Source organism: Gobius niger (genome assembly GCF_951799975.1).
Source record: "Gobius niger genome assembly, chromosome: 10".
Classification (NCBI taxonomy): Eukaryota; Metazoa; Chordata; class Actinopteri; order Gobiiformes; family Gobiidae; genus Gobius; species Gobius niger.
The window spans coordinates 22,190,206-22,205,994 of record NC_136861.1 but is presented as its reverse complement, the minus strand read 5'-3'; the positions used below and the strand labels follow the sequence as shown (position 1 = coordinate 22,205,994).

General features: G+C 40.6%; 1 protein-coding gene across 1 annotated transcript in view; it reads left to right on the top strand.

Annotated features, from left to right (window-relative positions):
- Positions 1-623: 623 nt before the first annotated feature.
- Positions 624-15,789, top strand: part of abca3b (ATP-binding cassette, sub-family A (ABC1), member 3b) — a gene marked incomplete at its 3' end in the record, with an annotated part of 31,205 nt that continues 16,039 nt past the window's right edge. Inside the window, exons 1-24 of the mRNA XM_079564316.1 lie at positions 624-867; positions 1,516-1,638; positions 2,933-3,179; positions 5,842-5,969; positions 6,296-6,461; positions 6,744-7,003; positions 7,083-7,199; positions 7,478-7,598; positions 8,202-8,375; positions 8,794-8,975; positions 11,238-11,375; positions 11,462-11,591; positions 11,670-11,824; positions 11,909-12,064; positions 12,135-12,345; positions 12,440-12,590; positions 12,827-12,925; positions 13,197-13,395; positions 13,480-13,786; positions 13,857-14,130; positions 14,202-14,406; positions 15,047-15,266; positions 15,345-15,494; positions 15,572-15,744. Of these exons, the coding sequence (XP_079420442.1) occupies positions 1,585-1,638; positions 2,933-3,179; positions 5,842-5,969; positions 6,296-6,461; positions 6,744-7,003; positions 7,083-7,199; positions 7,478-7,598; positions 8,202-8,375; positions 8,794-8,975; positions 11,238-11,375; positions 11,462-11,591; positions 11,670-11,824; positions 11,909-12,064; positions 12,135-12,345; positions 12,440-12,590; positions 12,827-12,925; positions 13,197-13,395; positions 13,480-13,786; positions 13,857-14,130; positions 14,202-14,406; positions 15,047-15,266; positions 15,345-15,494; positions 15,572-15,744 (4,017 nt within the window). The 5' untranslated portion in view covers positions 624-867; positions 1,516-1,584. The remainder of the gene's footprint in view (positions 868-1,515; positions 1,639-2,932; positions 3,180-5,841; positions 5,970-6,295; positions 6,462-6,743; positions 7,004-7,082; positions 7,200-7,477; positions 7,599-8,201; positions 8,376-8,793; positions 8,976-11,237; positions 11,376-11,461; positions 11,592-11,669; positions 11,825-11,908; positions 12,065-12,134; positions 12,346-12,439; positions 12,591-12,826; positions 12,926-13,196; positions 13,396-13,479; positions 13,787-13,856; positions 14,131-14,201; positions 14,407-15,046; positions 15,267-15,344; positions 15,495-15,571; positions 15,745-15,789) is intronic.

Below are 15,789 nucleotides of genomic sequence, written 5' to 3'. Positions count from 1 at the left end.
ACAAGACCTAAAGGAGGATGAAAACCCAGCAAGAAAGACAAAAGATGAAAAAGTGACGACAATGTGAGGAAAAATCAGTTTTGTAGGTCTTAGCTTTCAAATGAGGTGATACTCACCCATAGGCCGTGATCTCCAGAGAAACTTTTAGGTTTTGGAGTTAAGAGGTTAAATTGAGATTTAGACCCTTTTTTTGTTGCTTTTTTATAGAACCAAATACATATTTGTCATCAAAACTGTTTCCCAGCTTGGCCATAGAATGTACATAGTATTATATGTAAGGATGCCTAATGTCACTATTATACTTGAACCTGTCTAGGATCTTTTCAAGGATGGCGAGGTTTCATTTGTAAATGTTTGTTTTGAACATTGGTTTTGTAAATAGTTCTGTAAATGTAAACATTTTACTAATAAAAATAAGTACATATAATCTTTTTGGGGGACTTATTCTTATCATGCTCAGACACATCTACGGCTGTGTTTTGGCCACTGTCCTCCTGACCTACTGATCTGAAACCCTTGCACTGTACAGTTCGGGACTGGGGCCTTAAAGATAAGACATACGTATGCTCCTCTATCGGGTCACGTGGCCACCTCTTTGTTCACGTGACGCGTTTTGTTGACTCCTCGCCGCAGTTGCCTGATCCCTCGATCGGACGCATTATTCCTGCCTCTGCAATGTCACCGCAGCGCTAACATGCAGCAAACCAAGACAGGACTGGGAACGGGTTAACTTTGTCCAGTACTAGCCGAGTTTCTATAAAGCCTGTAAGAGATGCTATAGTTGCCACAGCGAGATAAAAGGAGGAATAAGCAGGAAGAGGGCTCACAGCTTGAAAGGTCCATGTTGCTACCTGCGGCCACACAAAGGTTAGTGCATTTATGTTCGCGTCTTGATATATTCTCAATTATATATTTGTTTCTAATGTGTATATTGTTAGTCCACATCTTGCCTTTTTAAATATGCCTAGCTTTTCCGACTCCCTTCTTCACCATTAGAAATTATCATACAGACTATCATGAATTGAAGAGCACATGCATTGTCCAATCAGAAAGCGGCCTGCCTGCTTTGGACCAATCAAAAAGCTGGAGTCAGTTTACAAGGAAATCGTCTGCCTGTTTTTTGTTACATACTAGTCATAAACCCAGTTATTCTGAGTGTCTATGGGTTAGAACAAATCATCATGTTAGCTACTGTTGTTGAAAAAAAAAGTAAGGCTGTTTAATACCTTCTCACCTTTTTGTTTTACATTGTCATTTTGTTACTACGGGGCTTCTACATCTTATCCAAATTAAATATTTATTTGCATATAGCACCACCCACAGTAGCCTACCCTTTTCTGCATCAGCAAAACAGATATATTTCACTTCTTGTTTTTGATTTTATGGCAAAAAGGAAACTTATATTCTACAGACGAAATGCACCAAGATGTCAACATTGAATTTATGCATTTCTTAACCAACAGTAATACATATTTTTTTCTGTTAAACAATGATAATTCTTTTTTATCATTTCAGCCACTATCAAAGGCCTGTTTTCTGACCCCTTGGTATAAGTTCAAACAAACAAACAGACAAACAAAAACAATGGCTATCATCAGACAACTGCGACTACTGGTGTGGAAAAACTGTCTTCAGCAGGTATGTTTTCTTTCAGCTGTAGCTCTTTTGCACTGTGAATTGTCAGTGTGTTTAGTAAACGTGCAGCCCCGTTTTGGCAGTATTCGTTATAAGTTATTGTCTGTGGTGACATCATAAATACTAGAGAACTGTGACAAACAATGTGCTCTTCGAGAGGATGCTTGGGTCTTTTGTGTGAAGATGTTTACCAGTCACTTGGATAGGGAATGTTTCTAGCAACCATGTCATCACACGCAGACTGGACAAATCTACTTGGGTTTCTTGGTAATATTTTGTTTGTTTGGTTTGATTTTTTGCCCCCCTATGTTAGACTATACCTTGCAATGTTATGTATTAAGACATTGAGGAAATAAGGAAAGCACCATCCAAAATATGTATTGTCATTGAAATTAGGGAAGTGTCTTTTCATCTTAGAAAAGTACTGGATCCTTTCAAAAATAGTGATCGATTCAACACAAAAATACATTTGGACATCGGTCAGTGTAGTGGATTTCTCTTGAAGATTTGCAAAATCTTTTAAGCCCGACACGCGCTGGGTTATTGAGCTGTATTCTAAAATGAAAGATTGTTGTGAACTTAAGCAGACAGGCTTTATCGGTGTTTGGGTAAGTCCTTTCGTAGTTTCACAACTCTTTTTTTCATGTTAACATATCAGGGAGAGTGACTTTCTTGCGCCATCCCCCCTTTTTTTCTTTTGTGTGTGGGGTCATGCTGATACAAAGGACCGAGGAAACCGAAACTAATATCTTTTGTTATTGATTTGTGAAGTTGCGGCATACTCTGTATCTAGATCTGTTAAAACAACTGTGTATATTTCCTCAGTCAAAAGTGCTGCCTTCCTGTAATTGACAGCTCAACGTTAATCATTTATGGTTGACACAGGCAACGTGGAGCATTGATAATGTGTCCGATATATTTCACATAGGACTAAACCAAAACCACAAGAAATGTCCTCTCCAGACAATGCCCTTTCGAGCCATTTGATTAAAAGCTGGAATTGGATATTGGGCATCTCACTAATCTGTCCTGAAACTGTCCATGTTGATTTGTATTACAATCACTCCAGTCAAATACTTGCCAAAGAAGCTGCCTTGTCAAATTATATTCACATTTATGTTTTGTCTGCAGAGTTAATTTGTTAATATATTTTTTCTAGCAATTGTTGTGTGGCTTGTCCTTGTTTTTACACCGGCCTGCCATAGGAATAAAGATGAAGGCTGCTTCTGGTGTATTTACATGTTGGAACTTGACCCCAATGAACAGAAAATAATGACCGTTGTTCTTTTCAATTTAGAAACGTAAAATCCTGGTCACTTTGATTGAGATACTCCTGCCACTGCTTTTCTCTGGGATACTTATTGGCCTGCGCCAGAGGGTGCCCAACACACCCAACCCAAACGGCACCAGCTATGATGGTTTTCAAGTGGACGCCCTGCCGAATGTCCTGCTAAATATCATGCAACTCGCCTATGTTCCCCACAACTCCAGCGTGGTGCGACAGTTGGCAGAGGATGTGCGTGCCAACCTGCGAATCATATCAGGTAAAGTAGTTAAAAAAAGGAAGTTAGTTATTTTATAGAATGTTTTTTGGAATGTTTTAGCTGTCAATGATAATGACAGGGTGACAATGTGTGTATAGCTTTTAAAAATTTATTGGTTACTCAAAAAAAAAAAGTTGCAGAGAAAAAAAGTACAGGAAGAAGGTTGTGTTCACAATTATTATGTCCACATTTTTTTTTTTACCACAAATCTTATGGCTTAAAGTCCCTTCATTTGACTGAGTAATTATGTCAATGTGTCAGTTTAAAAAGTAGTGCAAAAAAATGAAAAAATAATCCTTGCTTAGTTGATCTTTGAAATAAACACATAATGTAACTAATGTACCTGGATAGCGATTTAAGGGGATTTCGTTGGGTCTTTTAATATATTTCACTAAAATCCTAAACACAGACCTGTAACACACATCATTTTGTAACTGATAAGAAAAGTGAGGTTGCTGTTCTGGTCATACAAGAAATGCCTGAAATGGATTACCTAAACCTGGGTCATAGAGCAAAGGGAATTAAACTGTTGATCGATCTCAGTCTTTAAATTATGTATTTATTTGGGATAGACATATAACAATAATATATAATAATATATAATAATATTATCTCCACACATTTCAAAATTAATTTGGGCTTAAACAACAAAACAAATGCTTTTCAGTTAGCTCATTGTTCCCCCAAACCCCCCAAATACCTGTTGAATAAATAGCACCTTACAGTTAAATGAGATCAACGGTTGACCACTGTTCATTTACATTTTTATTACCTGCACAGCTCTATTATCAGTGCTGATGTTTCAACCACGTCTGTCACATGAGTGACATCTCCACGTGTTCCTGGCAACAATTATTTTATTTTTTTGTGGCTCGCTGTCATGTGATCCAACAACTGACTACTGGGAATACAGGTTTCTCTTGGAGCACTCGATGGGAAACCAGAGAAGCCCCACCCTCCTCCTTTGTTTGCCTGATGCGGGATTGATACTAGTAATGTGTTAGTCTCCTTCAGGCGACATGCTTAACCAATTCCTCCAGACTTCAGTTTGTTTCACATTCAAGTACCATTGTTTTGTTGTTGATCTTGTGTCTTGCTGAGAATCATGACGGAAAACAACTCTCAATATGCTGGAAGAAATACATCTGCATTTCCTGTATGTGTTGCGAAATCCAAGCTTAGGTAATCCTCTTGGTTGACATCATGCTGAGCATAGCGCAGTCTCACACAAGCAGGTTCAACTCAATCAGTGCAGACAATATCAAATAAAAACAATTAGAACAATACCCAATGTGAATTTCTCTTGAGCTAACAGGTTGTGTTAGGTATAAGACATAATGCCATGCGGTAGAAAGTTAATTTGAGTGCTTTAAATGCTATTGAAAATATTAAATCATTTTTAAAAGTACAGTGGGAGGAAACAACAGTACAGTGGGACGCTTTGGAATTGCTCACATTTCTGCCTAAATTGGTCATATTGGTCTGAGCTTCGATCAGAATGAATAAACAGTGTCCACCCAAACAATTGCATGTTATCATATTTTTAATGACCATAACATGTAAACATTCTTAGGACAGGGAGGAAAAGTGAGTGAACCCAGGAATCTCGCTGAACTGTAGCAGTTTTGTAAAGAGGAGTGGTCCAAGATTCATCCTGATCGTTGTGAGCGTCGAATCTGCAGGAAAGTAGTTAATGCTGCAAAAGAAGGATCAGCCAGGGGTTAGACGCTGTTGTGAATGTCTCAGGTTTTTCTGCAAAATATCTTGATAAACTTGTGAATTCATTTTTCCATTGATGATAGTAAGTTGTTATGGCCCTGAGGCAACAAAACAGCCCCACACCATGATTTTCCCTGCACCAGACTTCACAGTGAGGAAAGGGTTTTGATGTTGATGTGCTCTTCCATTTTTCCTCCTCACATGACGTTTGTGTGTGTTCCTCCCAAACTATTCAACTTTGGTTTGTGAAAGAGCACTTGGATACTCCACAGCCCGACTGGCAAAATATTCTGTGAACTGGTTAACTCAAAGCTGAACAATTTAGGCAGAAATGTGAGAAATTCCAAAGCATATCCCTCCCACTGTATGTCCTTGTGTGACCTAAGCCTAACCCTTGGATTGTTTTCTTTAGTAAGATTGTGCTGTCTCTTAAAATAGGCTCTTGCTAATTAAAACAGACTTTTTTCCATGAAGAAATTGTTTGCACAGGTTAAAATATACTATTTATCACCAACAGTTTGGTGGTTCCCTGGCTTTAGCTTTAAGTTGTCTATTTCAGTAATTGTGCTGATTATGATGTATCATCTCTGTTTTACTATACAGTACCTATTGTCATCCAGTTGTTTGTCAGTTTAAATCACAGATGATGGTATGTGATGCGACGCAATGAAGGATATGTTAATTAATGGTTTAAGGATGAAGGCCAATGGTTTAAGTTCTTCTTCATTGAAATAAAAGCTTTGACTTTTAATAGATTGCTGACATTTTATAAAAGATGACTGTGCACTGCTCTTGTAGAGCTTTGTGCTATGTACAGATGCTTCCTCTGCTGTTGAATTTATTTTTTGTTACATATCTACAATGATGTATTGAACTATCCCTCTTCTTTGTATGATTTGTACTCAGTACATTACAAATAACAATGACCGTTTCTTGTTTTTAGTGCGTGGCTTTGACACAGAAGATCAGTTCGAGGAGTTTGTCAGAAATGACCCACAATCACACCTTGTAATGGCTGCTGTTGTTTTTCACCACTCTTTCCTCAACAACAACGAGCGTCTCCCCATGAAGGTACATGTTAAGAATTGGCAACGTACATGTTTACTTTGTTCTATTCTTGTAACACAGGTTTTGCCACATTCATTCGGCTTCAAAAAATATTCAGGTCAACTGTCATGATGGCATGGTCACTCGACAAATACTGCTTTTGCACAAATTCTTTGATTGTTTAGTACTGTGCCATATTACAACAAGAACATGGTAATACATTTAGATATGTCAGTCTGAAAAAAAAAAAAAAAAAAAGATATGTCTGTCTGGTTGCGGCATTGTTTATCAATTGTCGCCATTATATTAACAATACACCTTTACTTTGTTGTTGCTCCTTTCAACAACAGGTCAACTACAGTGTGAGATTCAGCTACACCCCTCGCTTCGCACCAGCTACAGAACAAATGGAGTTGAACCCCAACAGTGACCTGGACTGGCACACGCGCAGCCTCTTCCCCCTGTTCCAGATGCCAGGCCCCCGAGAGCAGTACTGCCCGAGGGGAGGAACGCCTGGTGAGCTCATCAGATTGTCTCATTTACTCTGCCTGTGTCAACTACAAAAAATAGCAGGACGACCAGAGCAGTGGTCCTGAACTGATGGGTCGGGACCCAAAAGTGGGTCGCTGAACCATTTTCAGTGGGTCGTTAGCCTTTGACTTGGACATGGATATGGGCACAGTAAATGCAATCTTCATTTCTAAACGCATAGTGCAAATCTATAAGAAATACTTAAAAACAACTTCCGATTAGATGTTTTTTCAAATTTTGTGTGATTTATTTTTATTTTTGTTTCAGGCTACTATCGAGAAGGGTACCTGGCTTTACAGCATGCGGTGGATCGAGCCATTATGCGCTCTCACAGTGGAGTGAATGCCAACAGCCTCCTGCAGAAAACCAGAGTCATAATGTCCAGGTTTCCCTATCCTCCCTTTATTTACGACGTCTACATCCTGGTCATTCAAAACCAGCTGCCCTTACTACTGGTTCTCAGCTTCACCTACTCAGCGGTCAACCTTGTGCGATTTGTGGTGCAAGAGAAAGAAAGAAAGCTCAAGGTAGGCTTTTTGTTGCTATATTAACTTCTTTCCCCCCCATTTTAAATCAGATCTAATTCATTTGCATTGTGACTTATAGGAGTACATGAGGATGATGGGTCTCAGCAACTGGCTTCACTGGAGTGCCTGGTTCCTCATGTTTTTCTTCTTCTTCTCCATTTCTGTGCTTTTGGTGACCATCCTTCTCTGCATTCAGGTACTTGTTTTTGGTTTAATGTAGGAAATTTAAATGCAGTTTTGAAATTCCATGTAAAATCCGTTTGAATGAAGATAGTGCGCAATCTGCAAGTTATTAATATGTTACCAACCATGGGTGACAACTAAAAAGTCAAAACATTTAACAAATGACAGATGCTGTTTGTTTTTGCATCTTAATTATGAACACAAAGTTACTTTCATGTAATTTTAGAAACCATATGATATTGTGTACCTACTATATTGATAATGAAACAATGTCGTATTTTTTGTATGTAGGTGACTTCAAATGGAGCAGTGCTGACCCATAGCGACCCCAGCCTGGTGTTTGTTTTCCTGCTGACCTTCACTGTGGCCACTATTAATTTTGGTTTTCTCATCAGTGCCTTCTTCTCACGAGGTATAAAGTACTGTCCTCATTTGTCTAACCTCCTGATCGTTGACGTGTTTTCAACCAGACTGACTTAAAAGTGTTCAAATATAACGTACGTTATAACCTAGCGTTCTCTACTGTTCCCTTTCCTCTGTGTCTCCAGCCACAGTCTGAAACATATAAGCCCTTTACTCTTGCTTATATTCAGATGGTATTTTAATTGCACTGCAAGCGGTTGGGGATTAGGAATTACAAAATCGTTATTTAACAGGGTTTTGGATTTAGTGTGTGTATGCATGTTTACATGTGCTCTAGAAAGTTTAACTACTGAGGGAAGTGGTTCACAAACTTCACACCAAGTATCGCCTTTGTACTTTTGTGCCTCTAAAAATACCACCTGGTGTATAACAGCTAACAAGACATCACAGTATTATTGGTCATTCATGTTTGGCAATTCTTTTGCATAAAGAGGGTTAGGTAACTTCAGTTGTGCGTCATTAGTCACAAGTTTAAACATAAGCCGTGTGTGGGGAAATGTTGTGTCTGTACCACAGGCTGCATGGTGAAGGCAAATTAATGCTCTTAGAAACATGCTCATAAATCTTTTGTTGTCTTTTTCTCTTTATTCAGCCAATTCAGCAGCAGCAGCCGGGGGATTCCTTTATTTCCTGTCTTACCTGCCCTATTTGTTCATATGGCCACGCTATGACTTACTGAGCCATTCGCAAAAGGTTTCCTCCTGCCTTATCTCCAATGTAGCCATGGCCATGGGGGCTCAGCTAATAGGAATGTTCGAAGGCAAAGGTAACACAAATTTCAGATGAAATGGTTTTTTTTAAGAAACATCCCGAAATGTTGAACCTTACTATTAATTGTTTGGAATAATGTCTTGAAACTTCGAATCTAATCCTATGATTTGATGTCCTTTCTGCTGACAACAATCTGGCCCCTGTGTTGGAATAATGTTACCACTTTTTAGTACTGACAAAGAAGACTTGAACTTTGCGCCATTTTTTTTAATTACGTGGATAGTTGAAGTAATAACAGACAACAGATAACCATAAACCAGGTCCAAGCAACTCCAATATGACACAGAATTTCTCGATGCATTCTTTCTGAAAACTTTACAATAGTATTATGCACATGAACACAACCTCTTAGCTTAGTTTAAGTCAACAATTACATAAAAATAGACTGAGCTGTTATGTCATTTCTTCTTTAGGCACAGGGATCCAGTGGTCTAACCTGTTTGATGCTGTGACAGTGGATGATAACTTTTCCATGGCCCAGGTGTTGAGCATGCTTCTGTTTGACTCCCTGCTCTATGGGCTGATGGCTTGGTACATTGAGGCTGTGTTTCCTGGAGAGTATGGCTTACCTCTACCACCGTATTTCTTTCTACTGGTAAGTTTGGCAGTGAGCTAATGAATAAATGTCTTTACCAAAATCTACCAAATAAAATCATCAGTGAGCTCACTCTTTCTGGATGCCTGAGTAACTATGGGCCTTAGTCATACTTGGACATTTAGTTGCCATGATGATATTTCAACACAAAAAAAGTGTTAATTTGCTTCTTCTTTGGGTGACTTCTGTCAGACGAGGTGCCTCGTGTTACATTGCTACCGCTCTATGTGAGAGAAGATTACATCCACAACAGCCCGATGGCTTCAAGGAAGTCCAGGAGTGCTCCTATAGCGAAATCCTGGCTCAGGGAAGGACTTCGTAGTGATTGAAGACTGACAATTATTCTGAGACGAAGGGGCAACATTTCGAAACAACTCTGCTCGTTCAGTTCTATACGCTGGAAAAATCAATAAGAACGTGCTTGAATTTGTTTTCAGTGTTGACATAAACCATCAGGGTGTTTTCCGATTTTAATAAGATCCCACTCAAGACCACAATGCCCCATTCTAAGCCTGGTTTACAGCCACTGTCCTGTCTTTCCCCATGTACACTGATATTGGTTCTACAGATGGATATAAAGAATAGAATTTCTAAATAGAATTTCTGCCAGACAGCTGAAGTAAACCTTTTGATAGTTGATCTCCACTCATGCACTCCCGAAACTACCATGACCTAAATTTCTCTTTTTAAAGCCCATTTTGCTGCCATGGCAGCTATTTCATTTCCATACACTCCCACGTGAGATGGAACCCACAGGAATCCTACACTCCCCCCAGCTCTCTCAATTCTTTACAGGATAGACAACAATTCTGTGATAAGGTCAGGCCTGGCATTAGCTCCATCACTCCCCAAAGATTCCAAGACAGATGCTGAATCAGAGCACAACACTGTTTTCTCTTGTTTAGTGTGCTCAGCCCACTGCAAACAAAGCCGTTATTATAGCCATTAATTTAGCAGTGAGCACCAAGAGAGGAAGACTTTAATAATGCAACATATCATACTTTGGAACTTAAGAAGTTTCTTGTCTCAGGATTCATTTGACCCATCAGTATATATTTGCAGAAATCCCTCGCAGCTGCTTCCCAAAGCCTAATTCATCAACCCCAAGTAGCTGAAGCCAGCCTTAGCAAGACTCATCACAGACATGTCTATCTCTGGAGTGGGGGCACATCAGTCCACACCAAATGCGGCGCACAAAGAGAAAATGCATGCATACATTTGACTCATCGGGCTGATTTAGAAATGGAGAAAGTATTTGTGGAGCTACTTTGAAAGGTCTGAAAAGCTTTTTGTTGTTCCTGAGACACAGGGTTGGGGATCCCTGCTTTAAAGAGGGGGTATTATGTTTTTTTCAATCACATAGCACCAGTCTATAGCACAATACAATGATGACGAAACCTTCTGTTGGTCTGTAAATGCAGTAAATTAGAATAACTGCCTTGTATAAAATTGCTCTTTCAAAATGGCTGTAGCGAATGTCTTGAAATAGGCCTCTGTCTCTTTAAGAACCTCTGACCCTTTCCGACACGCCCCCTCCACACGCTGTCTGTGGCATCAGTGGGGAGGGAGTTCTGCTGAGGAGCAGTGTTTGGTTACTCGGCTGGTGACGAAAGCTCGGAGGCGTCTCCAGGAGGTGGGGGCGTTCCTAGGAGGACTCAGGCAAACCTATCCCTAAAATGGCTGCCATCAGAGTTTTTACAGATTATTCAAAAATACATAAATGTGCCAAGGCAACACTTCAGGCATGTTTTTAATGAGGGAGTGACATAATAACATGATGTAAAGCTTGAAAAAGTCGATTTTGCATAATACCCCCCCTCTATCATGTGTCTGCACGTAGCCACAGCCAATTGTATCATCGTATGAGATGACGTATGACATACCAGCTGTAAACTTTTGAGCAAAACTATTTAGAACAAGGTCTAAAGCTTGATCGAAAAATAGCGTTGCGTCTGCTGCTGTCATGTTGGATTTTTTTTTATATCCGTAAATAAACTACAAGCTTCCGTATATCAAATATCCCTCCTCGTTCTGTGATTGGTTCCCAAATCAATGCGAAAATTTCGGCCATGGTCCCCAGGCTGCTGTGGAGTCCTTTAATACAACTTTATCAAAAGACAAATAGGAATTAAAACCGGAGGTCACTAAATTCAAACTGCAGGTGGCATTTGGTGGAATACAATATCCAGAATGTCATGCTGCTATGTTTCTCTCCATCTTGTAATCGTCCTTATACTATTGTGCTTTCTTTTGTTTCCACAGCCTTCATACTGGAAAGGCAACCCGATGCTTAATGAGAAGGAGGAGGAGGAGGATTCAGAAAAGGCATTGAAAGGGGAGTTTGTTGAACAGGAGCCTGGTGGACTAGTTGCAGGGATAAAGATAAAACGCCTCGTCAAGGTGACATTTGAGCTGTTTCAATTAAACTCCTGATTTTTAAGAAAAATGTTAGTCACTAAAAATGTGTAAATCTGTTTGCCTGACAGGAATTTAAAGTGGGCAATAAGACTCGTATGGCCGTTCGGGACCTTACACTGAACATGTATGAAGGCCAGATCACGGTGTTGCTCGGACACAATGGTGCTGGAAAGACCACGACACTGTCCATGTTAACAGGTTATAAAATGTCAAATATTCAACCTCCATGCAACCTTAATGTATTGTGAATGCTAATGTGAGGTATTGATGCTCCAGGATTGTTCCCCCCCTCAAGTGGCAGGGCTTATATCAGTGGATACGACATCTGCCAGGACATGGCCCTGATTCGACAGAGCCTCGGCCTGTGCCCACAACACGATGTCCTCTTTGATGATCTCACTGTCAGAGAACACCTGCTCTTCTATGCACAGGTACCCATTGCTTTTAGGTTTTTCTTAGTGCTGTTCTTCTTAGTTGGTAAATGCTGAACACACAATTTGCGTGCTTTTTGTCAGCTTAAGGACTACTGCAAAGAGAAAATTCCTGAAGAAGTTGACCGCATGATCCGTATCCTAAAACTTGAGAACAAAGAACACGCTCGGGCCAAGACTCTCTCTGGAGGCATGAGAAGAAAGCTTTCCATTGGCATTGCCCTTATTGGAGACTCCAAGGTGAGGACAATGGTTTTAGGTTGCACACATAGGTTTAATTTCCTTAGCATTAAGTGTGCAAAACTCTCAGGTGGTGATGTTGGATGAGCCCACATCAGGAATGGATCCTTCAGCCAGACGGGCCACGTGGGACCTCCTGCAGGGGGAGAAGCGTGGGCGTACAATCCTACTCACCACACACTTCATGGATGAGGCAGATCTGCTGGGAGACCGGATTGCGATCATGGCGTCAGGAGAGTTGCAGTGCTGTGGGTCACCGCTGTTCTTAAAGAATAAATATGGTAAGAAAGTAACCAGAATATGTAGCTGCACCAATTGTCGAGGCTTGCAGTTAGTCATTTTCTGTGAGGGATTGAGTGTTGTGCTGTTCCCCAGGTGCTGGCTACCACATGGTCATAGTGAAAGACGCCCTTTGTAATGTGTCCGAGATCTCCCGCTTGGTTCATCTGTACGTTCCCAATGCCACATTGGAGAGCAGTGCTGGGGCCGAGCTCTCCTACATCCTGCCCAAAGAAAGCACCAGCAGGTGGGTCACTGAGGCTTTGTTCTGCTCATGCACAGCTCAACCTTAGCAACAAGAGACAAACGATCCCAGCTGGACTAATGACATTTTCCTAACCATGCTCAAATAATTGATATGGCCTTTGGAAAGAATCAGCTGTTGTTTTCTTTTATTGTATGCCTTTAATCCTGTTGAAAACCGCATTAGAATATTTCATTTTACTGATACATTTTTGTGTCTGTCATTCATTGAATATAAAGGTTTGAGCTGCTTTTTGCCGAGCTGGAGATGAACAGAGAGGAGCTGGGTATTGCCAGCTACGGAGCATCGGTCACCACTATGGAGGAGGTGTTTCTTAGGTAGGAGAAACACATGGTGGGTGTGTGAGAAATGTTGTTTTGTCTGTAAGCAACACATAAGCACCACTGTGACTGTGTGGGCTCAGCAGAATAATGTTCACAGATTTAAAGCTTTGTAAATCCCACATTTCCCCTTTGAAATGCTTAAATTGTTTTCCAAAAACTTAATAATGATAATGATTCTTCAAGCAGAAATTACTTTTTAGTTTATCTGTTTGTGACATGACATCGACAATGCTATAATGATTTACTTGGCAATATATTCTTGCAGAGTGGGAAAGTTGGTGGACTCTAGTTTGGACATCCAGGCCATTCAGCTGCCTGCACTGCAGTATCAGCATGAGCGGCGTTCCCACGACTGGAGCGCAGATGATGCCAGTAGCATTAGTGGTATGACTGATGTGACCGATTTTACAGACAGTGGGACTTTAATCTCTGAGGATTGCTCAAACATCAAGCTCAACACGGGGGTGAGTAAGAAGAACAAAATTAACTAAGGTTCATGAAATATGACTTATCTAAGACTTATTGGCATAATATCTTAATTTCCCCAGATGAAACTTCACCTGCAGCAGTTCTACGCTATGTTCCTGAAAAGGGCTTTGTACAGCTTCAGGAACTGGAAAGTCATGGTGGCTCAGTTTCTTGTGCCTTTAATCTTCACCATTATAGCCTTGATTGTGGCTCAGACTTTACCTGGTAACCAGGACTCCCCTGCGCTTGATCTGGCATTGAGCCACTATGGTCCTACCACAGTCCCTGTAGCTGTGCCCTCAGAATCTGGACCATTGGCTTTAGCACTTGCACAGACATACAGCTCTCAGCTCCCAGATCAACTAGCTAAACTTGCTAACACCACTGGTAAGTTTCCAAAATAAACATTTAAATTCTTGTTTTTCTTGTAACACTCGTCATTTAATTTACTTTACAGACTTTAGTCATTACGTCCTTGTCAACGCTGAGGCAGAAGGTGGTGTTTTTAATGAGAAATGCGTGGTAGGTGCAGCCTTTAGAGGCAAAAGCAACCGTTTTGCAGAAGCAACAGCCTACTTCAACAATCAGGGTTACCACACTGCTGCCACTGCCCTCATGATGCTTGACAATGCATTGTTCAAGCTCCTTGCTGGTCCCAACGCCTCCATTCAAACTAACAACTACCCAATGCCGCGAAACATGACAGAAATTGCAAAGAGCGAGCTTCGAGAGTATGTAGTTTCAATATTATCAAACTGCATTTACATTATAGTATGTTGAAACTTTGTGTCTTGTTTTACAGGAGTCAAACAAGCTTTGTCATTGCAATTAACTTAATGTATGGCATGGCCTCTCTGTCCAGCACCTTCGCTCTTCTACTTGTAACAGAGTCAGCCATTAAGTCCAAACATGTCCAGAAGGTCAGCGGTGTGTATCTCTCCAACTTCTGGTTTTCGGCCTTACTGTGGGATCTTATCAACTTTCTGCTGCCATGTTTCCTCATTCTGGTCAGTATCTCAGTGTCTCTCACTTAAAGTCATACTACATAACGATTCATCCAATAAATTGAATTAAAGAGTAGCATTCTTTTTTGCTACTGATGTGTTTATTGCCGGACTAATACCTTCAAAAAACATGTGTTACTGTGAGTGGGTTCCTCAGGCCTGACTCGTAACTTTGCTGGAAGCAGAACATCACCAGCTCATATCTATGGAGATATTTGCTTTGGCTACTGCTACCCAAACACTACACTTTAGAGCTGTGTCTGAATGTCCACACTATTCCCTATATAGTGCACTATAATGTATCACGCCATTTGGAAGTGGTGTCCGAATGTCTGGAGAGTACACTCAAAAATGCATCTTGCAAATTGCAAAATGCATCTTGAAAACTTGAGAGCATTGATGGTCAGTACAAGGTAAATACACAGTGCATTGTGAGAGTCAGAGAACAGCCGACAATGACAGGTCTTTGAACTAAACACAACACGACTGAATGAAAATCGCAGAGTGAGTGCGCTGACCTTATAGTGTGGCACTATATAGTAAATTGTGACATAGAAACATAAAACCTAGTATGTTCCGCAGTGCAGCTTTAATGGCTGGATTTGTTGTAAGGTAATTCAAAGTCATTCCTCTTTGTTCTCAGGTCATATTCAAGTCCTTTGGAGTCAAGGCCTTCACAGCGGACTACCACCTCGTCGATGTCTTGTTGATCTTGCTGCTTTACGGCTGGGCTATTGTGCCGCTCATGTACCTGCTCAGTTTCTTTTTCTCGACCCCTGCTTCTGCCTTCACCCGACTCACCATCTTCAATGTGATCACTGGAACGGCCACCTTCCTGACCGTCATCATCCTCACTATTCCCGGTGAGTTTGTCTCGCGTCAATCCACACTTTTTGAAGTCTGAGCACTTTTTATGACTAATCCGTCTACTCTGTCTTCAGAATTGCAACTACAGAACTTGTCCAAAATATTGAGTAAAGTGTTCCTGATCTTTCCAAACTATTGTCTGGGCATGTCATTGAACCAATTCTACCAAAATTATGAATTCCTTACTTTTTGCAATTCCAATAAGGATCTGTGCCACAAACTCAGTGAGTAATATTATACTTGCTCTTAACATCCTTTGCTATTAAATTCTTCTTTATTAAAATATGTTTTGTTTTTGTAGACATCACTTATCAAGAAAACTACTTTTCGATGTCATCTCCTGGCATTGGACGCTTCCTCGTGGCCTTATCGGTGCAGGGCCTTGTTTTTGTTCTCCTGCTATTTGTCATTGAGCTGCAGTTTGTCAAAACACTCCACCGCCTGATCACCACATTTATTATGCGAAGGAAACGGGTAAGTATTTGCAGTGCATGTTGTAGCTGTAACATTGTACACACA